The sequence below is a fragment of the Ambystoma mexicanum genome, chromosome 9 (assembly GCF_040938575.1).
Source record: "Ambystoma mexicanum isolate Mex_15411 chromosome 9, UKY_AmexF1_1, whole genome shotgun sequence".
Lineage (NCBI taxonomy): Eukaryota > Metazoa > Chordata > Amphibia > Caudata > Ambystomatidae > Ambystoma > Ambystoma mexicanum.
Window position 1 is genome coordinate 642,917,353 of NC_090931.1, and position 25,559 is coordinate 642,942,911.

Here is a 25,559-nt window from a genome sequence, read left to right on the forward strand (position 1 = left end):
CAGGCAGTGATTGCTTTCATATTTTCATGGATCCGATTTGAATTAGTGACTTAGCGAGGATTATGGTGTGGACGGAAGGGTTGAGCAGACTGCTCTTATAGTAAAAGTATAGAGAATGTTGGGGGGTGCTGCAAGAGTGGAGTAGGTTGTGGTGGAACTGTAGTGAAGGCTATGGTGGGGGTCGAAAGCAACTCATGCTAAGTGCGGATGCAAAGTGTGGTGTACACGGTTGAAGCTGGATGTGCAGGGCAGACTGTGGTGGGGCTGGATATGTAGGCATGCGGTGGTTGGGCATGAATATGGAGCACGCTATGGGGGCGTGTAGAGAAGACTGTGTTGGGGCTGTAAGTGTAGAGTGCAGAAGCCGAGAGTTGCAGTGGGAATGAAAGGGTAGAGCAGGCTGTGGTGAGGCAGAAGGTTTAGAGTGTACTGCCGGGGGGACTGGACCTGGTGATAGCAGCAACATGCCCAAGGTGAGGTGTATTTGATTACTTTTTTCTGGATCACTGCGCTTTCCGCACCATCTCCCCCTGCCAAGCTCCCCTGCCGCCCGCTTTCTGGTTTGCCTCTTCCCCCTGCCTCCCATCCTGCCCCTGAGCCTCCGATTGTGCCTAAATGCCCTCCAGACAAGACAGCGAGGGTGCACTTGACCCTGCTCTCGCTGCTAGGCACTTGGCAGCAACATGCCCAAGGTGAGGTTTCTGCGTCTGTGAACCATTAAAATCTGCTTTTATTGCACATTTATTTACGTCCCGGATCACTGCGCTTTCCATACCAGCTCCCCTCCCGCCCGCTTTCTGGTTTGCCTCCCCCGCCTTCAATCCTACCTCAGGAGCCTCTGATTGGGCCTAGGTGCCCTCCAAATAAAACAGCGAGGGTGCACTCCACCTTGCCCTCACTGCTAGGCACTTTACAGCGACGTGCCTAAGGTGAGGTTTCTGGGTCTGCGAGCCTTTAAAATCCACTTTTTTGTTTATTTATTTTATTTACTTTTTTTCCCGATCACCACGCTTTCCGCGGCATCTTCCCTGCCCAGCTCCCCTCCTGCACGGTTCCTGGTTTGCCTTTCCCCGCCTCCCATCTTGAGCCTCTGATTGGACCTAGGTGCCCTCTTAATACATTCTCCCAGGACAGCTCCTGACTGGCTAAGGGCCACAAGGCAAAGGGCATCCCCTAAAGAAGCAGCTCCACTCCATGTTTACCCGTGTTCACCTGAGAAGCCTCACGCAATCAACCAGCAGCGACTGATAAGGGAAGTGTGGTCTGGGTGGGGAGTGCAGCCATTATTGCGCTCCAGTAAAACCTCCACCACTCTTATTACCTAATATCTTATACTTACTTGCACCTAGTCGACTTATTAAGATTAGCATCATATTGCAATTAGTCGCATTATGTAAATTACCCATATGTGTACTTAACTTGTTTGCCTATATTAGCCATCTTCCGCATCTGGCCCAACTGTATAGGCTAGCCTTATGCTCCCTATGGCGACATGAGATGGGCATGGTGTAGCATCTGTATCATGCAAGGTCCCGGCCCCCAAGATGAATTGTTGGGGGTGGGAGGGGTGCTGCACTTGGATGGATTGTTGGGAGTTGGAAATGTACTGCACTTAGATGGACTTTTGGGGGTAGAAAATGTACTGCACTTAGATGGACTGTTGGGGGTAGGACATTTATTGCTACTAACTAACCACAATTAAAAAACTCACCAGTCTACAAACTCGCCCTCAAACTCTGAACTAAACAAAACCTTACCTCTACCGCACTGCACCACAATCCACACCCACTTCACAACACCCAACATGAAACCAAACCACACACATTGGGCCTCATTACGACCCGTGCGGTAACCATGAGGCTAGTAGCGCCATGGTTGCCGCCGGTATTTTACCGATTCCGCCATGGTGAATGGCGGAATTGCCGGCCCATTCCAAGGTTGGCGGGCGGTAATTCCCCATTCACCATTGGCCCTTCCCCATTCCCATTTTTGCCCTCATAGGGCTCAATGGAAATGGGGAAGGCGGTAGTTACGGTACCTCAATTACCTCCAAGGTCCCTTTGTGGGTCCAATCCTTAACGGCTGGTAGAACCAGCCGTTAAGGTAGGGACCCGCAAAGGGACCTCGTAATTAGGCGATAAGGGGTTAACGGCGCCGCCACCTTTTACTGCACCGTTAACCCCTTACCGCCTGGGTCGTAATGAGGCCCATTATCACCTCAACCCCACATGACGGCTACCGACCCAAAACACACCAATGCTCAGTGCCCGGTTTCTATGAACTAAAGCTGCCAACAACACATCAAAGCTCTCTTGCTCTTTTCCCGCTCCATCCGACTAACAAACCACACCTCTCGCATTCCAGATCCGCCAGAGCGGCAAGAGACCACGCAAGTGTCAACAGTGCGCAGTATAAGAACCTTTAACATATCATTCTTTTACTTAACAGTCTCTTTTCATATCACTTGTCGTACTGGTTCATGGTGGGCTGTCATCTCTCCTGAAGGCTCTATGCCTAGGGGATTTTCCCTTCCTCCCAGGGTATTTGCTTCCACTTTTTAGTAGTTTCCCATACAATGTTATTCCTCACACATTGCATTGACTTCATATAACTCCAATTCTGCTTATTTAATGTTCGTCTTTCATATGTGTGATTATGCAATATATATCTTTCTCATATGTTGCCCCTGCGGCCTACCACCTTTCCCATTCTCCCAGGTAATTCTTGTGATGCAGGGGAACCTTGCATGGCTCGCCACACAGTCACGTCTTTTCTTTCCCGATTCCTCTTCTGTGTTTGGTCTCGTTGACGTCTCGTTCTAGGCTCCACAGCAGTGGAATGCCTTCTACGGACGCGTGTAGCAGGGAGCTCATAGCACTCCCTCCTCTGGCAGTAGCGGCGTCATAGGCTGGGCCCTTTGTCCAACGCAATGCAGCTATGGTCATGCCAATACCTGGTGCGGGACTTTGTTTCCCGTTCGGGCAACAGTTCTCCAATTGCAGGATTCTTTGGCTCTCTGTCATATCAATCTGGCATTCCTTGCCTTTTTGCAAGTCACGGGCTCTGAGACTTTTCTCTGCTCAGCCTCTCCATGATGTAACTACTTCAGGGCGCTTCCCCCTGCTTCTCTCCGCCCAAGAGCTACTCGTCCCATTAATGTACATGTCTCTTTTTAAAGAGGCATTTCCTTTTTTGTATGACTGGTTTGTTCCCACTTTGCTGGAAGCCAAATATAAGGAAGACAGATCAGTCTTCGTAGCTGGCAGACCCATATAGGCAGATATTGTAGTGGGCCTATGGCTTTCCTCATCGGAGCGCAAGTCCTCGTCTCTTAAGGGGGAGTCACTCCCATTGATGTCCCGCTTGCCCATAGTCCTAAGGAGGGTCTTGAGGCTCACCTCCCTAGCCTTGAAGGGGGTGGCTCCCACTTGAGAATGGACGTATACCCGTGATTCGTCAAAATACATAGGAGCTGCTTTTATCTCCCACTTATCCAATTTTAATTTAGGTCCCTGTCTCTGTTAGCCCTATATTACCATTTGGCGATTCTGCTCCTATTCAGTCCTACCATCAGTGTCAATTCCGGACATATGCCCCATCTGGTTCCTGCCTTTTTGACTTCTGGGTTCTAAGTTACACATTTTGAATGTAACCTTGTCAAAATGCTTTGGGTGTTTGAGCCAACCTAGTTAATCAGCGTTACTCATTTGGCTCAGCTGGCTCTATCTCAGCATCCCAAGCTTCGTCCTATTGTCTCTTGAACTTCAGGTTTAGACACCACAAATGGTTTAGGAGTGGCCCTTTTCTCTGAAAAGTATTTGCCTCTGTTGGTTGTGCAGATGTTGTGTACATGCAGATGCATCCCCTGTACCAAACAATGACTAAAAGTAGCTTCCTTTATCAGAACAGCTCTTATGAGGTGGGTTTAAGTCTTGAAAGAAGAACCATGTTTACAGAGATCTCAAGTTCTCTCGTGTCAGCTGCAAAATCTACTATTTCTGGCTTCATCACATTGCATCCGGGTATATGTAGGCCTGTGTTTCTAATACTTAATGGTATACAAAACGGTACAATCTCAAAACGCTGAGATTTACAGAACCTGATTTGTTTCCTCTTTTTCCACATATTTTTAAGTAAAAAATGTGAATGAAGTAGGGATGGTTAAGAAATGTTGACCATGGTTTCCCATATTACTAGCTTTGGTCGGATTTAGAATTTCCGTACTGTGCAGCTGCTTTGCCGTCGGTTATTTTTTTGCAACAGAAGAAATAGTTATTTAAGCCAATTAGATGGGTTATTACCATGAAGGGAGGTAGATGCATAAATAGTATGATCGTCCAACCCTCATGCATCTGTTTGCATTTTGGAAATGCTGTCCCTGTGTTTAATTCTTCTATAGATGATGCTATGGCACGAGGTTCATGGCATTTGCTGCAATGCAAAGATATATACTCTTTGTGCCAAATGGCAACAGAATGACCTGTGTTCCTCCACGCGGGCCACACATCAGTTTTGTGACACCTTTGGTCGTGTCCTTGCCTTGCCACTTCATGATCTTACAATGTAGGATCTGCACCGTGAAACGGGCAGCAGAGAGCACAGGTGGAAGTATGATATAAATCATTGGTACGCCGTACCACTATATCTTTTAATTTTTACATAGCGTCCCTTTAGTTCAAAGGCTCAAGAAACGCGTCCTTGACCCTAGTCTTTCTCCTGACATTTCTTTTATCAGTGGCAGAGCCTTTCATACGCATTATGGACCATTTCCAACTCAGAGCTCACAAAACACCAGTTACCTTGCACATCTGTGCTAGTTCAGCTGAGCAACACAAAGCCCCCATTTGCAGATTTGTGTATACCCATGAGGTCTACCATTTTGATATGCAAAACAATAAAGTTCCTTTAAGTCACTAATCAAATGTTTTTAACATCATGAAGAATGTGCCAGAAGTTTGTGTTCATCTAACTTATTTCATCATATGTCTTAAATCACTGAAAGTACCGTGAGGTAAACAAGATTTTTCAGGTTGGCATTATCTTGCATTCTGGGACTTATAGTTTACCATTCAGGACGTGAAAATTAAAGCCACAATGTTATTCTTTTGGCTTAACATGTTGCTATAAGGATTTACATGTGGGCCTGTGGCTTTATTATGCAATTTGTTTTTTGTAAGTAAACTCTCTGAGACATTATTACTTTAGACCTTGAAATCCAACTATTTGACCAAAGTTTGTGATTCTGGGGTCTCTTTCTCTCTCTCTTTCTCTCTCTTTCTCTCTCTTTCTCTCTCTCTCTCTTTCTCTCTCTCTCTCTCTCTTTCTCTCTCTCTCTCTCTTTCTCTCTCTCTTTCTCTTTCTCTCTCTTTTTCTCTCTCTTTCTCTTTTTCTCTGGAATATTATGGCTGCACCTTACATATGATGACTCTGTATATGTGCATTAACTGGCATTAGATAACCTTGCTGAAGCATTTGGCAGCCTCTGCATGTGTGAGTCTGTACCATAGTTATGGTGACTCAACCTGTCATATAAGGCATTAATTGACATTATTGTGGCCTCGACCTGCTTTGCTAGAGGACCCTGTGCCCGACACGAGGGTCCTGCTTGCAAAACAAAGCTCACTGGGCCTGCATCACCCAGGCCTCCCCCAGACTCGCACTGACCTATAGGGCAATGCGAACCAAAAACACAATGTTTGGGCCAGTTTCTTTGGTCAAAGTTGGCCACTTTTTGGCCAGTATGGGCCGGTTTGAGTTACTTCACTATGTGGCTAGTAGTTGTGACCAGTGTTGCTGAATAAATATTATTTATAAAAAAAACTCCCCCTTGGGTACTATTCAAACAGTCGGTCACAAAAGGAATTAATTGCAATTTGCAACTGTGGGTCACTTTTTCATTGGTACCTTATGCCCGAGTCCGACCCTCTGCAAGCCATCTATAGCACCGTGGTAGGCTCCCAGATGGACATGTTGCTGTCTGGAGGATCTTTTTATTTTCTCTTGACCACATTCTGCTTTGACAGAAGACTCTGTGCACCATCGAGGGTCCTGTCTGCAAAACTATGCTCCCTCGGCCTACAACACCCAAGACTATGCCTACAAGTTTGCAATCCTTCTGGAGTATTGCGATTCACTCCCAGTGGAATGCGTGACACACTGCCTCCCTTATTCAGTCCCCCCTGGGTGTCCAGTGCGGCTATCTGCAACTAAGGGCAAAAAGCTGCAAAGGGCAACTTGCTCTTTGGGTCTGTTAGGGCTGGAAAGGGCCTTGGGCCAGAACCTGGTTGAACGTACCCTTTACCTGACTTCTGTTTCCACACAATGAATCATTCGATACGTTGACTATCCTTGCACTGTGGAGTGTATTTTACCTCATAGGACTGTCCTGGGTGGTTTTGGCATCGTTAGATGGGCGGTTTAGCCCACCGCGTATTTGTCATGGTAACGCCACCACAGATGTACTGTTTTGTTTCTCGTCTGGTTCCTGCTACTTGGGAACACCGGACCACTCATGCTTCACGATGCTGCTCAGGACTCCTTTGAAAGTCACAGGCTCTGCGTCTCTCTCTCTCTGATTCCGCCTCCTCTAGGCTTAACATCATAAGGGTGCTTCACCAGTTTACGCTTTTCTCCCTCTGCTTGCACTACACCTTGGCTCGGCCTGCTCTCCTCTCCCAACCTCGTTGTCTCCATTATTTTTGTGTCTTCTCTTAAAGAGCCAGACCCTTCCTCTTGTACATAATGGTTTATTTCAGGTTTACCTTAACCTAAGTCTCTTGCCATTGCAATATTCTTCATAACTGATAGTCCCATACAGGCCATGATGGTGGAGGGCTTGCAGATTTCTTTACACGAACTGGAATCCTTGTCCCCTTTTGGGGGAGTCTCTCTCAGTGAGGTCCCACTTGCCCAGACCCCTACTGAGGTTTCTGGTGTGTGGGCTCAGCTCTATAGCCGCAAAGGGGAGGCTCCCCCTTGGGGAGAACGGACGAATACCTGTGATTCGTCACCCTGCATGATTTCTGCCCCTCATAGCCTTGATAGGTTTGCTGTAGCGGGACCCTGTCACCTGGTCCTTATGAGGTAGTCTGATCTTCACCAGATCTCCCTCTTTTACCTCACTTCTTTTGAACTGCCCTGCGGTGTCATGCCACTTCTTCATGTGACCCTTACTTTTCTTGATCCTCCACGCCACCTCTTCCATATTTATTGTGTTATCCTCCCTGACTCTGTGCAGCGATTGTCGCACTAACGTAGATGCAGCTCTCCTGCCTCTCAACCTGTGGAAGGGTGACACCATGGTGGTTTCATTTGAAGTGAGCAGCCAATGCCTCTTTCACTGTCTTGTACAGGTCCATACCTGATACTATGGCTAGCTGAATGTCTCCTGTAGAGGAGCAGTTACATACCTCTGCAGGAAATCCCGCCCCCCTACCGCCTATGTGTTGGAAGCTTGAGATTGTGCCATGCGTGACACCAGCAGTTGTGAGAATACCATGGCGAATATATGAAAGAAGATCTACTCTGGGAAAACCCTATCAAATGTATCCCCAAAGAGATGAAAATCTGAGGGAGGAACTCCCTGAAGGAATATGAAAGAGCGTGAAAGAGAAGCCAGTGACATCACAAGAGGCAAGCGTGACACCGCCTCGAGAATACCGGCTGAAGAGAATGCATGGATCTTACAGAAACTGATGAGGAAGTTAAGAATCGAGTGAACTTTCACATGCTGAAAAGATTGCATGTGTGTGAAGCACTGCAGAAAATGTAAGCCGTTCAATAACTGTACAAATGCTGTAATTCAAGTAGACTAAGTGATAATAGAAGCTGGCTATATGTAGTGAACAGACTGCAGGTGAAGCCGCCATTGTATAGAAGCTGGACATTGGTGTCATGAATTTTAGTAAGAAAGGAAAGGCTGAGAACTGTCTTGCGGCAATAATTAGCTGAGATTGTGGCAAAGAATGGCAAGGCTGTCTGGCCTGGTACCAAAGCTGAAGCAAGCCAAGGTCGGCTATCTATTGTTAAAGGCAGTAATCGTGTGAAGCTGAGTTATCCCTGGTTAAGGTGCAAAGAAAGAACACCAAGCATGCCAAATTTTATTCATTTAAAACATTTAAATGCTGCAAAAGGGACCAAATCATGGTCTCCGGTCACGTGAGCCAAGGATGGAAATAGAGTTGAGCTTGGAGTTCTAGAACGATAGTGCATGCTCGCACTCCCTTATATTCCCAGATACAAGGATACTTTGCAAGGCCAAGTTCAAAGACAATCTTCATGGCAGAAGGCATGGGTGATGAGAAATGCTGGGATAATTGGTGGGGAGGTAAAGTCATGTCCACCTCCTGGCACCTGGGTCTGAGCTTACGTGCTGCTAAGTGAACTGAATGTTCCAGACATGGCACCAGCATGCCAACCAATTATAGAGGGCCATATAACAAAGGACCTTCTAGTTTGTAGACCAATGATATACCGTGTACTTAATAGTGTTGAAGATTACATGTTTTAGAGGTAGTAGGCATAGGTTGTCCACCTGACAGTAGATATTCAATCACAATCCCACCCATTATAGAAAGTATACTTGGATGTTCCCCTTGAACGTATCACAAGCCCTCGTAGGTTTTTCTCATTTGCCACATAGTATGACGTCACCCGTGACAAATTTTTAGCATATAAATGTGTTTTTATGCAAATCTAATTGTGAAAGTTCGAGCGAACGTCTGATGTCCGTTGTAACTCCCTGTTTTAGATCATTGTTAATAAAACAGCAACCTTTGCCATCTTCCTGAATTGGTTTGATTATTTGGTGTCTGAGTCATTCTAAATCCCCATCCATTGCATCTACGTTATCCAAAGGGCTCTACGCTCACTACTTTTACAAATCAATGTATTTCCACTAGCACATTGGCCTGAGGGTGATCTAAGGCTGCCTTATGTTCTTGTCACGCATACATTTTGTCATTTCAGTTGGCGTCAATTGGACTGCGTTGTCTGTCGCTATCTCTTTGGGTAGCCATTCTCTTTCGAACTGCATCATCGTGGTCATGTCGGGCACAAAATCAGTCTCTACCCTCTTAGATAAATAGTTTAATACAATTCCGTACATATGTTCAGAATTCATGAATTCCAAGGCCTATGAAATCCAATCCTAACTTCTGCCATACCCCCTGCAGGATCACTGTTGGAACGATAGGTGGCTGCTTCACTTTTAATATTTTGTTGCTGTTCAAACATATTCCCATCATGTTCTTTATATCTTGGTCCGTGCAGAGCCACCAGTACGATTTCCTTATCCTTCATCTTGTCATGTTGCTTCCTTAGTGCCCTGAATGGGCCCTGTTATAGTATGATTTTTCTTAGCGCACAGGATTATCACTTGGTGACCCCTGAATAGTAAGCTGTTCTCTTCATGCATCTCATCCCCTACCTTCCAGCACAGTCGCAGGCCTTCCGCAATATCCCTTTCATCCTGTCATCCATTCTTGACCCATCTCGTAAACTTCGTCACCAATTTGTCTTTGGCTGATTCCTCTACCCTGTGTCGCTCACTCATTTCCATAATCTCCTTGCTCCTTAAATCACTAACTGATGCCACTAACCACTAGTCTTGCAAGAATGTGTTTTCTTTGTCATTTTGTTCAAGCAGACATGACGTGCAATCAGCCTGAAAATTCTTCCATTTGGGAGTGTGCATTATTTCATATGTGTATTCCTGTAGTTTGGCTGCTATGCGTACTAGCCATGGAGTAGATGTCTTTGTACCCACTAGCCCACTTGGTTCAGCATGTGCACCAACGGCTTGTGATATGTAACCAAATGAATCTTGGTTCCCCACACAATTCCTGAAGTATTCTACTGTCCATGCGAGCATCTCCTTCTCTATGGCTGAGTAGCTTTTCTCCGTCTCTGACAGTATCTTAGATGCAAACTCTTCAAAATGCTCAATGTCACCTCTTTTCTGTTAGTCGGTCCTAGACCATAGGCGCTCACATCTGTGATGATATACGCCATCCACATAGGGTTGAACGTTTGTAGGCAGGGGCTTCCACTATCATTTTTTTCTTTTACCTCTTCAAATGCTGCGTTCTGCTCAGTTTTCCAAGAGTACTTCACCCCTTTCTTCAGTAATTCCCTCATGGGTACTGCCATTTCTGAGAATCGTGGTACAAATTTCATGTAATGCTCCACAACACCAAAGAACGACCTCAGTTCCTCTTTGGTGGTCGATGCTGGTGCCTTGACAATCGCTTGTAGTACATTTTTCTTGGGCTAATGCTTTCTTGTGATAGCTTATACCCCACCTCCTTCGTCTTGATTATACACTTCTTGTATCGCAACTTCATCCTGCTGTTTATTCAGCACATTTCTCAGTTCTACATCATGGGTCTCTTCTTAGCATAAGTTAGAATATCCTGAAAGGATGATACATTTTTTATATTGCGCATCATCATCTGAAACACTGAAGCGCTGAGGATAGGCTGAACTATTTTTTGGTATAGAACCAAGTACCAAATGGAGTGATAAACGCTGTCAGTGACCAGCATTCTTAATTAATGTAGACTTCTTTGATGATATTAATCACGCATGTCTGACTTTGAGACGTCCTTCATCTCCATCATCAGAATCAACTCATTGATGCTTGGTAACGTTAGTATATCCAAATTGAGGCTGTGCAGGTCTGTTTTGATCCTAATGTCGTTAGATTGCTGCTTTTTGATGAGAATTAACAACTTAACCATTCCGACGATTCAACCGTCTCAACCATGCCCTCCAACATCTTCAGGAGCTGGGTTTGTAATACAGCTCTTGCAGTAGCTGGGACTTGTCCGACTGGCACTAACCTTTCTCTCAACTGAATTTAATGTATGTAGTTTTTTATTCTTCCCAGGTCTCCTGGGAACAATCTTGGGAACTCTTCTCTGTATAGCGATGTCCCTCCTACTCTTATGGATATGGCTTGATCTTCTGTACAGGGATCTAGCCTGATATTCAATTTCGCTTGGTCATCCCAACCAAGTACTGCAGGCCGCTCCTCTGAGAAATATACTCTCATCACTGTCTTTAAACTCTGTTTCCATTTATGTTCCGAACAGGCACACAGTGGCACCCCCAAATACCTTGGGTTGGTGTGTCGTCTTTCGATCCTCCACTTTGTAGGTGTGAATGGGCAATATGGTCACTTCTGACCCCGAATTCACCATCACACTGGATTAATTTCCATTTACTTTGATCAGGCAGTGAGGTTTCTCTTGTTGTTTTCAGACTTTTCACAATGATGACTCCTAGTCGATAATCTTCTGATGACTCTTCTTCTGCCGTTTGTTCCTTTACTGCTACAGACGTCACTTTCCTTCGTCAACAGTGACATGCCGTGGCTAAATGTCCAGTTTTCTTGCAGTTGGTGCCTTCTTTGCCTCTAGCTGGGCATGCTGTAACATTTGTAAGATTGTCAGGTTCTCGCACATCTGTGGCATCTCAGAGGTTCTGTGTGTGTGTCCCTTTTCTCTGGCGTCATTCACTGGCATTTCTCTTTTCCCTCGATGATGAGCATACACCTCTGCACTCTGAGTTTCCCGCTCTGGCAATCTGAATGTCTTTGCCTGACTGTAGTTCTTTTTCTAGTATGTACTTGTCTTGCACTTTTCTGCTATTTGTGTGCACCCACCACCATGTTGCAAATGATATTTTCTGTTCCCAAACTTACATATTGCCACCATATGTCTCACTCTTGTGACGTAGTCATCTACATGCTCTGCATTCTCCTGCTTCCTGGTGTAAAATCGTATTCTGTGTAGTACGGAGTTCTTCTTGTTGCACAATCTCTTTAACGATCCTCCTGATGGCTTCCTTACATGCATACGTGTCCTCATCTGCTTCAGGCTTTAATCTGGGAAATATTCTTTGCCCTAGCACCCCATCACATTCAGCCGTAGGGCCTTCTTCCGTTCTGCCCCTCCCAAGGCATCCACTTAGGCATTAAATAGCGGTTTGCACTGTGGCCCTGGGATCACTGTCCTAGGTAGAAACGATGGTGATGATGTTGCTCCTTGCATGCTTCTGCTTGAGCTTTGTGTGGCCGCTGCTGGTCTGTTCCCGTCTTCATCGCCAATTAAATTGTGGCCTTTCAAGAATGAGCCACTCTCAAGCTCGTAGTATGAAGCTTTTACTTCTAACAAGTAGAACTATTGCAGACTAGCCAGTTGGAAGCACTGCCTTTATATATATCAAATCTTGTGCTGGTGTAAAGTATTGCAAGTCCCTAGGGATGTGTATGGTATCAGCAGGCGGAGCGCCGTGGGTGCGACTACTCTCCTCACAGGTCCGCTCCCGTCGCTGTTTTCTGCGCTGCCCTGGCGCTTGGGCAGACAGTCTCGCGTGATGGCAGCCAGGGCCAGAGCCGCTTTTGTGCTACTGGTGCTCCACACGTACCTGCACTTGTAAGGCTTTTTTATTTTATTGTTCTTTTACTTGGTTTTTTTATTCTGGATGTTAAACATTTGCAGGCTAATGCCATTGTGATGTCATTGATATTAACACGATAGGCTTTTGTATCCTGTATTGGCATAGTCCTCATGTGTTTTTATTTTTTTTACACCGCTGCCCGATAAGATAAACCTTACTGTGCTGTCTGAGTTTATCTCGCCAGTCGACTTTGGGACTGAAAAAGTTCACATTCTGCCCGCAGATTGAGAAAAGGTGGACATGCCTGCTCTCAGGAATTGGCCCTGGACAGCAAGCGGCCTCCTTCCAGCTCCCAAGGGTATAATCAGAAGAGGCGGTTTACTTCTGCAGATTAGCAATACTCTTCGTGCGAAGGCTGGGAGGGTTAACGAGTCACCTCTCAGCTATATAGCTGGACGGTCTCGAGCATGTGCCCTCCACGGCTATTTTATCAGGGTGCAGGGTTCACACAGTGACGCTGCTCCCCAGTCATTCAGAAACCACACACATGGAAGCCTGCGCCTTTTCCGGTTTTGGTCTTTCTCACTCGTAATTAGGTGTGTGGCGCCCCCTGTACCGCTCCCCTCGCCGGGCGACACGTCCGCACTGAAAGAGAAAGTCCTGCACACTGTCTGTAGTCTCGCACCCTGGCAGAAGTTCCGGCCCACGGGCAAAGGTCACGGCGGGGCCGTGCGGCTGACATGCGGCCAATAATCAACAGTTAAAATTAGACTTTCTGGAGGAAGTACCCAGCATTGTAGAAAACACATACGTTTCCTCCCTGACACTACCGCGCGGACGTCGGACGTCGGTGTCGGAGCCAGGCGGTGCCCTGGAGTCATTTCAGTTTTTTTTTATTACTTTTTCACCTTTGCCTAATTGTTTTGTGTATCCTCAATGTCGTCTTGGCAACGCGCACCGGTGCAAGGATATTGTGCTGTGCCCACCTGCTCCACCACCGGGCACCGTTTCCTGCAATTCTCTCAACGAGGGCGGGCTTGACCCGATCTTAACCGTGTGACGCCTATGCCCCCACATTCCCCACGTGTCCTGCTGCTGGCTGTGCCGCACCTCCAATTGCATGTGCCAGGCAGCTCTATAGTGCACAGAATTGACCTTGCCCAGGGCCTGAGCTGGCAAGGTCTGCCCCCCACCACCGCCCAAATCTGTAAATGCCCACTCTGCTGCGCTTTGTGGGTGTATGTTAATGCCACTTCAGTGTGCCCAACTGCATTAGCTTCACCCATTTACCTCTTTCTGCAGTAGACCCATCTCCTTACCACTTTCTTAAGGTTGCATGTATTTAGCTACTTGGATGACTGAGGTGAGCTAAATTCGTCTGAATAAGGCCAAGTAGTTAAAAAATCCATAAATATTATTTTTGGTGTCAGGCTTGCAAAGGCGTTCATTTTTCCTTTGTTATCTGTATGGCCAAATGATGCTCCAGTGCACATGCTCTTCCTTCTGAAAAGCATGCTGCCCATTTCAGGGTCAAGAAATGGTATTCACTCACAGTTTCTCAGGCATAGTCTTGTATTCCGAACTGCCTACACCTTTTCCGTAACCTTCTCCCTGGACACAAGTTCCAGGTTTAAAGAAAGATTTGGTTAGGTGGTCTTTGAAAACTAACAATCCTACTCCGTGCTCGCCATATTCTTGCCCCTGCCATCCTAATCCTGTGTGTCTTCTACTTGGAAACCATCCTTTTTCTTAGGAATAGGCAGGGCCTACTTTCGGAGTGAATATTGCTGTTCTCAGCTCCCTCCTTATCTGATTAACCATCCCAAGGACTCAGCCTTATTTAGATACCAGTCTGTGGGACAACTGAGGAGCAACACACAAAGATTCCCTTTTGTTTTTAGCAGATCAACTCATTTTATTTGTTCTAACTCCATCCTTGGTGCAAGGCAAATCGACACAGTTGGGAAATGCTATGGTATACTGCTTGCAATTGATCTCCAGTGTTTGCAAAGGCCCTGCTCTGAGACCCAGAGTGGCAATGTTTCTTCTGACATCAGAGGTCAGTGCATGGGAATCTGGGTAATTTTGCAGACTGCCAAAGTTAACTTTCTGCCAAAGCAGCCATGAGATGATGGTTATCAGAGCACCAATCACCCTCTAGTCAAACGCCACCTTCTGGGCAGTAGGATTATACAATAGACTTTCCTCTATCAGACAAGCCCCTCATTACAACACCGGCGCTAAACCATGGCGCTATTAGCACCATGGTCGGTGCCGGTGTTGTAACGGGTCCGCCAAGGTTCAATGGGGAATTACCACCCCATCCCAAGGTTGGCGGGGGGGGGGGGCGGTAATTCCCCATTGAACCATGGCCCTTCCCCATTCCCATTTTCGCCCCATAGGGCTCTATGGGAATGGGGAAGGCGCTAAGTACGGTACCGCAAATTGCGCTACCGTACTTAGCACCAAGGTCCCTTTGCGGGTCCCTACTTTAACGGCTGGTCTAGACCAGCCGTTAAGGTCAGGTCCTGCAAAGGTACCTTGTAGTAAGGTGCTAAGTGGTTAACGGCACCGCAGCCTTTTACGGCGCCGTTAAACACTTAGCGCCAGGGTCGTAATGAGGCCCCCTCCAAGCGCCTGTATATCAGATGCATTTATGGTTTAGAGCTGGGTATCCTTGGTTTAATTTGAACCTTTTGTTTATATCTTTTGTGATGTTGAAGATGTGCACTTTGGCAGCAATTTAAACTTTCTTTCGCAGTTTGCTTTCCGTTTCTCTCTTCCTGGGGATACATTTATTAAGAAAATCTGTGTCAAAGGAATTCTGTTGCTTTAAATGTGCTGGTTACTTTTGTTGGCAAAAAAGATTGCGGTGAAGTGCTGCACTCTGTGAGCATTTGTGGGACACGAAGAATAGGGACTTCGGTACTTTACACAACTCTGATGGGCTCATGGAAACCACAAAGGATGGCGCCCAACTTTGTGATGGGAACATACTCTGGCTTGAATCTCGCGGTCGCAGAGTTTGTAGTGTGCCTTTAAAGTAGTGGTTTGCTGGAATCAAAACAGACTCACAAAATGCAAGATAAGCTTCTCACCACTAGGACTGCGGTGCTGTCATCTCTTTATATTCTGAATGTCTTTGAATTATGGCACCCATAGTGTCAAAAGTGGACAATGTACAGAGCCATGGCCATCACACCAGAAAGGGTATGGTATCACACACCCAGGAAGCACCTCAGTCTAACCCGCCTCAATTTTTGTGCAGGCAACAAAAACAAAATCTTCCATTTTCAGATGTGGCGGAACAGGGCAGAACTGTCACTAAAATGTTGCACCATTAAGCATTTGCCTGCCTGACTCTTACATAACGCAGTGTTATTGTTGGATGTCCGTTGTCACTGCACCTATGGTGGCTGCATGACACCATAACGATTTAACTCAAGGGACACACTCTTTAATAGTGTATAAAGTAGCAGAGAACACAAGACATAAACTAGCACTTGAGTTGTTTGCGTTTATCTAGAGCGTCCTGTTTTGTTGAAGAATATTTGCCTCGACCTTGGTTTTGTGCCACAGTGTATGCTTTGATGAGACATTCGGCAGACCACTGTCCGCCTTGTCAATGGATGTAAATCAGGAGCTGGATAAGGGTTTTTGTGGAATGCTAGTGAATTTGTTGGCAGAGGGCTGCCAATGAATTGATATATTTGATGGTGCATTGTGGATGGAGGGGATGTTTGCAAGAACCTAAGTAGAGACACTGCACGATTGTGAAAGCGTGATAGCAGGTGTTAACTGCAGTTTTCATTGTCTTGGCGCCTAATATCTAATGCTGTCAAATAATTGTGTCGTTTTTTGGGGTCAAATTCTATTCCTTGCTGTATAGCTCTTAATTGTCTGGGAGTAAATATTGTACATCCACACAATGGGTGATATGCGGTATCCCATTCAAGCATCCATTTTAGGCACTGGTCCGAGTCTGTTTTCAGTGCAGTATTGCATCACACGCAAACTAGCTCTCACATATTATTCCTAGTTAAGTAACCAATGGAGAGGCTAAGATTATGTAATTTGGATGCATCAACGACTCCTTCTCTGGCATTAAGGGGCATTGCAGGGTGTACATCCATGTTTCACCTGTCTTGCTACCAGTGAAATTTGCAATTTTCTTTTTGTTAGAGCAGCTGCCATTCGTAAGAATAATATTGCATTCTTACATAGCGCTTCCTGTCAGACTCCCCTACCTTCTAAGCACTGTAATAACAGCTGTAATGGCCACATTTTGAATGGTACTTGGTTTAGGGACCTTGGAAGAATGAAAGGCAAAGTCGGCCCTATTGTGGCATTCGATTGGGCAAAGTTCAGGCTGCCTCATGCCAGACACCAAGAATTTACTTGTGTAGCTATCCAGTGCTGGATATGTAGACTATTGTGTTGCAAAGACGTGTAAATGGGCCCGAAGCTCCCTTGTATGGATGACATGCAACAGTAGCTGTCCATTGCTTAGAAGATTGTAACAATGGATCTGCATTCTTCTTCTCCATGGTCTTGTGCTCGCCACAATCAGTACTTCTTAAGTAGAAGGTTGTACCCTAGTACAATTGATGCCTTTTCGCGGAAGGAAAGAGGATCTTCCCATCCCCCTAAGCGGTTCCGAATGAGAAACAAACTGTAAACCGCACATCGAGGGAGCAGAAGCGAAGAGGGTGCACGCACAAGAGACTGTATTATTGTGTAGTGCATGCATGAGGAGCTATATAATAGAGGAGAGTGTAAACGCCATTGTAGTTGTTGGCAGCCATGTTAGTACGTAGGCCCAAGTGCGGCAAAGAGCACCAAACGTGTTAGTAGTAGATTTGTATGGCTCACGCCGACATAACCCCCACCACGAGTGAGCTTCAGAGAGTTACAAGACCTCATTGGCTTTGAGGCTGTAGGCCTTCGCGCCCCGGAAAGAATGTGCTCTGCAAGGCCACGAGAAGGGGCAGAGCACCTCTTGGCATTTACTATTCCACGATACAGATAGCATGACCCTTTAGCACCAACACCCCACACATTAGAGTTACAGCCCTCCTATGCTTTGATCGCAAGACCCCACGTACCACGGCACCAGCCAGGGCCAGACTACCGGCCATAAAGCTGTAAGAACTCCCCCCTCCCCCCCGATCGATTAGAAAGCAAGGTTATCTTGCGTTCACATTTGAGTCATGTGAGTTGTACTGCGAGGTGCCAGGGAGGGAGAAAATTATAGCTCAAAGCGAGGGTGGAGGACCTTCGAGGCTGCTGGCACATTTGGGATTGAATGAAGTATGCAAGTTGGTATGACCTTGGCTCTCCCCCTGGGCCCATCCCTGTGTCTGCCAGGTGTAACATTACAGTGATAGAGTAGCATTGTTTTTCAAAATAATTGCTTGTTAGGCCCTGTTTTATTGCAGACGACGAGCACAGCAGCACCGACGTGGACAAAGACGGACAAGAAGGCTGGTACCAATGGCCTTGTATCCCCTATGAAGTGGGCCGCCCATGAATATGGTCACTCCAACCAGCCTCGTGGGTTTTTACTGTATATGATGACGACCGTGATGACACAAGATGTCCTTTTAACTTGCTGCACATCCGCAATTTGCCAGAACATTTGGCGGCAGCAGAGTTCTGTGCTGATGCATTTGTATTTTGTAGAAATAAATACTTGTTATCCTTGCCAGCGGCGACTTGGGCCTTTTTCCCTAGCAGGTTTTATTTTTTTCTGGTGTGAGCGTGCAGGAGAGTGCCTTCAGTACCGTGTACTATCAATGTAAATTCGGTGGCTGAGAATCAATGCTGTGCTAATTAAAATGCCCATTCATTGGATTAGGTGAGGCTACCATGGTAAAGGAGATGCCTAGCACGCAGACGGCTGTGGATGCCATGGTTCGGTACATTTCAATCAGTTCAAAGTGTATGGATAGTGTGCTACACAATCTGTTCCCATTGAGTGGAAGGTTACTGATAGCGTGCTTCATTAGATGCTCTCCGAGTGTCTACGTACGTACCGTTTATGTTCATGAATTGGAAGGTGTGAGTATCTATAGTTTGGTTGAGCCGCATCGTGGGAAAATACCAAAGCTCAATAAATACCCACTGCTTGGAATGGTAAAGGAGACGCCATCTTCTGGAAAGGTGTGGATAACCTAGTACAGCCAATTCTCATTAGGTGAAAGGATGTGGATACAGTGGCATAGTATAAAATCTTTGAGTCGAGTGGTGTGCTACCATGATTAAATAGATGTCCATCAAGAATGTTAATGTTATCGGCCAGTCCATTCCCTTTGAGTGAAAGTGTGTGTAACCCATTGAGTGGAATGGTCTGGCTACCGTGTTGCAGGGGATTGCCATTGGGTGGAATGGTCTGGCTACTGTGTTGCAGGGGATAGCCGTTGGGTGGAATGGTCTGGTTACCGTGTTGCAGGGGGATACCCATTGGGTGGAATGGTCTGGTTACCGTGTTGCAGGGGATACCCATTGGGTGGAATGGTCTGGCTACCGTGTTGCAGGGGATACCCATTGGGTGGAATGGTCTGGCTACCGTGTTGCAGGGGATAGCCATTGGGTGGAATGGTCTGGCTACCGTGTTGCAGGGGATAGCTGTTGGGTGGAATGGTCTGGTTACCGTGTTGCAGGGGGATACCCATTGGGTGGAATGGTCTGGTTACCGTGTTGCAGGGGATACCCATTGGGTGGAATGGTCTGGCTACCGTGTTGCAGGGGATAGCCATTGGCTGGAATGGTCCGGTTACCGTGTTGCAGGGGATACCCATTGGTTGGAATGGTCTGGTTACCGTGTTGCAGGGGATACCCATTGGGTGGAATGGTCTGGCTACCGTGTTGCAGGGGATAGCCATTGGCTGGAATGGTCCGGTTACCGTGTTGCAGGGGATACCCATTGGGTGGAATGGTCTGACTACCGTGTTGCAGGGGATAGCCATTGGCTGGAATGGTCCGGTTACTGTGTTGCAGGGGATACCCATTGGGTGGAATGGTCTGGCTACCGTGTTGCAGGGGATAGCCATTGGCTGGAATGGTCCGGTTACCGTGTTGAAGGGGATACCCATTGGGTGGAATGGTCTGGTTACTGTGTTGCAGGGGATACCCGTTGGGTGGAAGGTTGTGGCTACCATATTGAATGAAAGGTTGTTGGTACCTTTTTACGATCAAGGAGATTCGGGGGAAGCATGTGGATACACAAGGCACCTCTGCTATGTATTCGGTGCTGTACTGATTCTTATAATGTTCAATTCATTATGTCTGCAATATTCTGCAGGTGTAAAATAGAGATGCTCTTATGAGGTTGCATTCTTTTTTTCATTTGATGTTTTTACGGGTGTTTTCTTTAGAGTGTGTGCGTGATTCTGCTCTACTTAGCATTTGACCATTGACAGCAGCTGGCTTGGTTCATATTTCATATGTTCTGTTAACATGAGAATGGTTGTGTTTTGTGCATAGCACCGGCTGGAGAGTCTAACATATAAAGTGCGTGTGCATGCACACAGGTGTAGGGAGTGAGTCTGCCCGTGTTCTAAGGCTGCATGATTTTGGCTCATAGGTGGTGCTTTAGTGCCACCTAGTGATGCTACATACTTCCGGCACTCTGACATCCGCATTCGTTTTGGCTTCTTCTTGGTGCCTTTCAGCACCAAGCAGTGGACGCCAAAGCTAATGTTCTGCATATATGCAATGTGGTGTGCACACTAAAGTGATCCGGGTTGCCGGCGGGGCCAGTGCAGTGTAGCACTGCACGCCTCCGCTTGTGGCACTCCACCGGCGGCTGCCCGGGTCGGCCTTGCTAGGCTTTGAAGGACACCTGCATGCCTGAAGGACTTACCTCCAGCAATTAAAGCTGAACGTGTGGTCTTTGCCTAGACATGCTTTCTTATGCTGCTGCTGCTGCGCTGTGATATGTTGCACGTCAGAATTGTACCAAGAAATGTCCCCTACGACAGTTGCAGGAAAAAGTAGTCTAACTTAATGAAAACCATTTCTGGGATCGGCTCACTTAGTGTGTTGCACAGCCACTGTCTTTTTTTAAAAAAAAAAATGTTATTAATACGTTGGCTAGGAATGTGGGAAGGGGAGCGATCCAAGTGAGTTGGCTGCTTCCTTTTCCTCTACTCTGCCCACCTGCTGCAGCGCAACACCTAAGCCCCATGCGTGAGTTCGCGTGCACTGACCTCTGGCGCTGGAGGGTTGGCGAGCGCTTCCAGGTGGATGCACTTTTTCCCTCTCTGTGAGCTGAAACGCCACAGAAAAAGATCCATAACGACCAGGCTAAAATGAATTCCATCCGCAGCCAGTCCTCTGCCAGCCCTGGCCCGCATCGCGAAGCATGGTGGGAATTCTCCTGCGCTGGGCTGCTTCCTGTTGACCCTACCTGCAGCTGAGAGTGTTATTAATCTGGGGCTTTAGGACCTTTCCCACCTGCATACTCGCAGATCTTCAATGGGAAATTCTCTGCATTCACTGAGCCAGATGTGCTTGGGCCTCTTGCCTCTCTCGGGAATATCTATGGCAGTGGTCGAAGTAAGCGGGAACGGTCAGGAGCGGTGTTCCACTACTTTTACTGCTAACAATTCCACTACTTTTTGCAACAATTTTCACCATTCCGGAACTGTTCGTGAAGTTAAAGCACATTTCTCCACTGTATGTACTATCCAGTGGAAGTTAAACTGAAATCTGTTCCAGCTCAATTGGCTGTCAATCAGCATGGTTGCAACTCTTGAAAAATCTTTTCCACGGTGCCCCCTTCCTGCCTACCATGTCCTCCCCTGGGGTCACGGTTCCACTACTTTTTGTTGGTGTATTTCTTACACTGATTTATGGCTGAAACGATTTAGCGGCACTTTCACTCTTGTTCTTGCCTTTTTCAAACCTGCTTTTTGTGTCTCCAAGGCCCCTTCAGCGACCCAATAGTGTACTTGATCCATAGATTAATGGGGACTGGTTGATTTCCGGCCTTGGGTCACCTGAGACTGGCTGCACCAACACGGAGTTGCTCATACACTAACACTGCACGCGGAGGAGGGGCTGATCTCATCCCTTAGTGAGCACTGGCTTCCAGGAGACAGCTGGCAGTGGGACTCGGATGCATCCCCACATCACTAGAAATCAGAACTATGGCGTTTGAATGAATACAATTTCACATGGAGTCTTCTCTGCACCGATTTCCCCTCAATCCATAAGGAAGTTATATTCCACTCTTGCTTATTACAAAATGGGGGAACCACTGCTATTCACTCTTTGCCCCTACAACCTCTCCCTCAGCTTTAGCGTACTTCATTCTTCTTTGCTTTCTTGGTCCGTTTTGGGTGTCCGCCTTTTATCCACCCTATTCTCTATTACTGTTTTATGCAATTTACATTTTACCGTGAATTTTAAGATGCTTTTCCCCCCCATTGGTATGCGTTCTAAGGGATCACACGGACATGATTCCTTTTACATGTATGAGGTGAAAGGGGCAGTGGTCGAAGTGTACGAAAAGAAGTAGTGGAACTATGTTCCCTACTGGCCTGCAGCGCTCCCCACAGACCCCATTGCCACGCCCCCTTCCCTGCACAATAATAAAAAAAACATGTGTCTGCTCTTTAAGGAAACGTCCTGTGCAGTGCAGTGAAAGTGCAAGTTTCAACTTTTTCCTACATTTTTATTTTAAAACGAAACCGTTCTGGAACGGTTTCTTTTTAAAATAAAAGTATAGGAACGGTAAAACATAATTAAAAGAAGTAGAGGAGCACCGCTCCCGCCCACTTCGAACACTGGAAAGGGGAGATCTACAGCTCCAGCTATTCATTGTACCGATTCACACCAGAGAAAGAACCCCTGTTCTTATTTTGGGGTAGAAGGGAGCCGGTCAGACAAGACCAACCTTACTTACAACATGAAGCTTCAGGTTACTAAGGGAAGAATGAGCTTTGCAAGTCTGACCACTGTAACAGTGTAGAGTGACGGTGTCCTGAGCACATCCTCAGAGTCAGGCCTTGGTGGCAGGCAAAGCAGAAACTTAGGAGACTCACAATTCCAAATGCATTTCAAGAGGTCCGTCATCCTTGTCACCATAGGGCGAGAGTCCAGACATCCCAAGACCCCATCAGGACTCTCCCAGACCTAGTCGGACCACGGGATAACACCATCCTGCAGCTCCCTTGCTCAGCAGGGACAACCCCCATCGACTTCAATAGGGCTATCTTCACTGTTTCCTCTGGGAGTGTTACCTCTCCCTCACACAACTATGCACCCCCTGCCCATTTAGTAGCCAGGCATACGAACAGCATTTACACAGCCCTCCAAAACAACCGAGAAACACAAGTGAAAAGTTGCAAGGTAAAGGGCAGAAAACGGGCGCAAGAATCTCCCTGCCCCCCTTCCCCACACCGCATGGAACTGCCTAGCTTCATGGCCAATCGGACCTAACACCTAACCTCCCTATCCAATCAGGGAATCGTTATCTGGCAAAGCATTATACAAGGGTTCCTATTCGGCATTTAGGGATTCGTGAAGGTGGAATGAAGTAAATCCTGGAGAGGAGTGAGTGGAGCCATATGGGGTGCTGAAGGGTCAAAGGGAGCGCAGCAACCAGAGCCAACTGATGGGCCCGGCAAAGTAGAGAGGGTGGGGGAGCTGAAAGGAGACGATCAGGGATATGCAAGGCGCCTGGAGCAGCTTCAGGCAGAGGAAGGCTCCTGGTCCAGGAGGGTGACCGGACAAAGGGAAATATGGGTGACTGAAAGAGTGCTGAGGGCACCAGAGCCATGTCACCTGGCAGGACAAGCCAGGCTCTGTAGACTGCTTCTCCAATGCTTAATTTGTCAAGTCTGGTTGTGGAGATTATCCCTGGTACTGGGTGGACATTCAGGGAATCGTAGAACAAAAAGATGGGCCAGCCGCACAGCACGGTCAGCAGACTATTAGATTTATTAGAACACAAGCCAGCGCATGTCATGCCAAAGGGGGCTTTCACAAAGCAAACGTGCATACAACAGAAGCCAAAACATCCCCAGCAATGCTCTGTAGGTTGAAAAGGGAGAGCCCTGGCACTTTTTAGCCCTGTGTATCCTCTTTCCTTCCAAATGAAGGGTCAGTGCTGTTCAAACCTGTAAAGCAAGCTTCCCTCTTCAAATCCTGTATGGATGTTCTGCCAAAGATGTTGCCATGAAAGTACCCCTTTGCCCCATGAAAGGCGTGCTCTCCACCACGAAGCTGGTCAACGCCCGGGACCCCTGAACACCCCTCCCAGATCTGTGGTGCAGAGCAAGCTCTAGCCGGGCAGACCTGGAACTTTTCAGACGGGCAGGCAGCCCCCTGACACGCTTTTAGGAGGTCTAAAGATGATGCTTGGCCGGCAGCACCCCCACACACCTCTAGGGAGGAGGCTTGTAGATGGCGAGCTGGGATCCAGCTGAGAGGCCTGCCTGTCCTACTTCACAAAATCAGGTCAGCCCTTCCAGCAAAACATAAAATGCATTTAAATGTGTGTGTGCAGCTCGAGGCCACCTGCACTGCCCTATGTATGTTTTCAATCCAGTTACATGAGCAGCGCGTGTCACAGAAACGAGCTCTATTCTCCTGTCCCTGTTCTGACGAGGGCCTTCAGCATTAGAAATGCTACAGAATTACTCTAATAAATACATTACAGAAAAGAAATCTACGTTTTAAAATAAAAGCGTGCTTGTATTCGCACCGTATTCACATGCAAATAACATCGAGAATGTGATTTTTTTTAAAACTGTTTATCCTCCACTCCAAAACTAGGGAGTGCAATACTCCCACCTGAAAGTCCTATCTGTTGCCCTGATGCTTGTGTAATATTCGGCCGCCAGCACCCTGGCACGCTTCTCTTTTGCATGGCTTTCTTTTGTTCCCATCTTCTTTTTGTGCGGCCTGGAGTAACTTCGTTTCTCTTTTCCTCCCCTCCCTGCACCCTCCCCTATAGGTTATTGCGGCCGACTGCAAGAGGGTCACAGTCCTGAAGTATTTCCTGGAAGCCCTGTGTGGACAAGAAGAACCTCTGCTGGCATTCAAGGGTGGAAAATATGTGTCAGTGGCACACGTCCCAGACACCATGGGAAAGGAAATGGGAAGCCAAGAGGGAAAGCAACTGGAAGATCAGGTACAGGCCACTGATGGGCTGGGGAGAGGGTCTCGGGAAGGGGGGACGTATGTCCACAGTAAGGGTGGCATGTGGAGAGACTGAAAAGCACATCTGCAGTGAGCTTGTTTGTGGAACAGAGCTCTTTGGTAAGGCTTGGGGGAGGGTCCAAGTAAAGGGAACAGATTGACTCCAGTAAGGGAAGAGGGGGCTATGAGTGGCAAAGCGTGTCTGCAGTAGTGCAGGCTTTTATAACAGCTGGAAATGGAAGATTACAGAAGGCTGGCGAGAGAGCAAGAAAGGAGTGAGTGTCGACAGAAAGAATAGGCAGAGGGTTTAGCATCCTCTGACGATGGGGCTCGCTCGCGTCTAAGCCCATCGGGGACGGCTATAACATCCCATAGTAAGGCTAGAAAGATGGTCCTGGGATGGGACAGGGGCATCTACAGTAAGACTGGGGCAAGGAGGACTATAAAAGGGGAGCCACTATGTACACCTATGTTGGGAGAGGCTCTAGAGGACAATGGACATTGTATATATGAAGATTTAATAGGGATTCGGGAAAGCACATCTACAGCCAAATTGTTCTCAATTCTGCAGCATAGACTTCTGCTATTACCCATAACCTGTGTGTGTGTTGTCTACCAATGATTGAGATCCTGTCCTACAATGCTTTCCAAAAGTCTCGTGGGTCTGGGCTGCCCGCGGATCACTATCACTTCCTCTCCTGCACTGGTAACAGTTTCCTCTTTGGTTTCTGGGCTGAGAGTGTGTGATCGACCCCATTTCACTACGTGCAGAGGAGCCGCTTGCCCATTGCCTGACTAGACTCTCCAGATTTGTACCACATGTGGATAGCTTACCTCTCACTAACCTTTCACCAGCACTCGAGGCGAACCCGAGAGAAGGAAGTGAGACTTGGCCCTCTGTGACTCGCTGTCCTTCCTCCTTCCCAGGGTAGTCGCTGTGCTGGAGTATGGGGGGATGTGGGGTGATGGGGCCAGGGCTGGTGGTAAATTGAACATGGCCTTTATGG

At 47.2% G+C, this 25,559-nt stretch overlaps 1 protein-coding gene across 2 annotated transcripts in view; it reads left to right on the forward strand.

Moving 5' to 3' along the window:
- SMG6 (SMG6 nonsense mediated mRNA decay factor) overlaps positions 1-25,559 on the forward strand; it is a 1,575,243-nt gene that overhangs the window by 1,393,869 nt on the left and 155,815 nt on the right. For both annotated transcript variants that reach the window (XM_069615353.1, XM_069615354.1), the window contains one exon: positions 24,368-24,544. In XM_069615353.1, the coding sequence (XP_069471454.1) occupies positions 24,368-24,544 (177 nt within the window). The remainder of the gene's footprint in view (positions 1-24,367; positions 24,545-25,559) is intronic.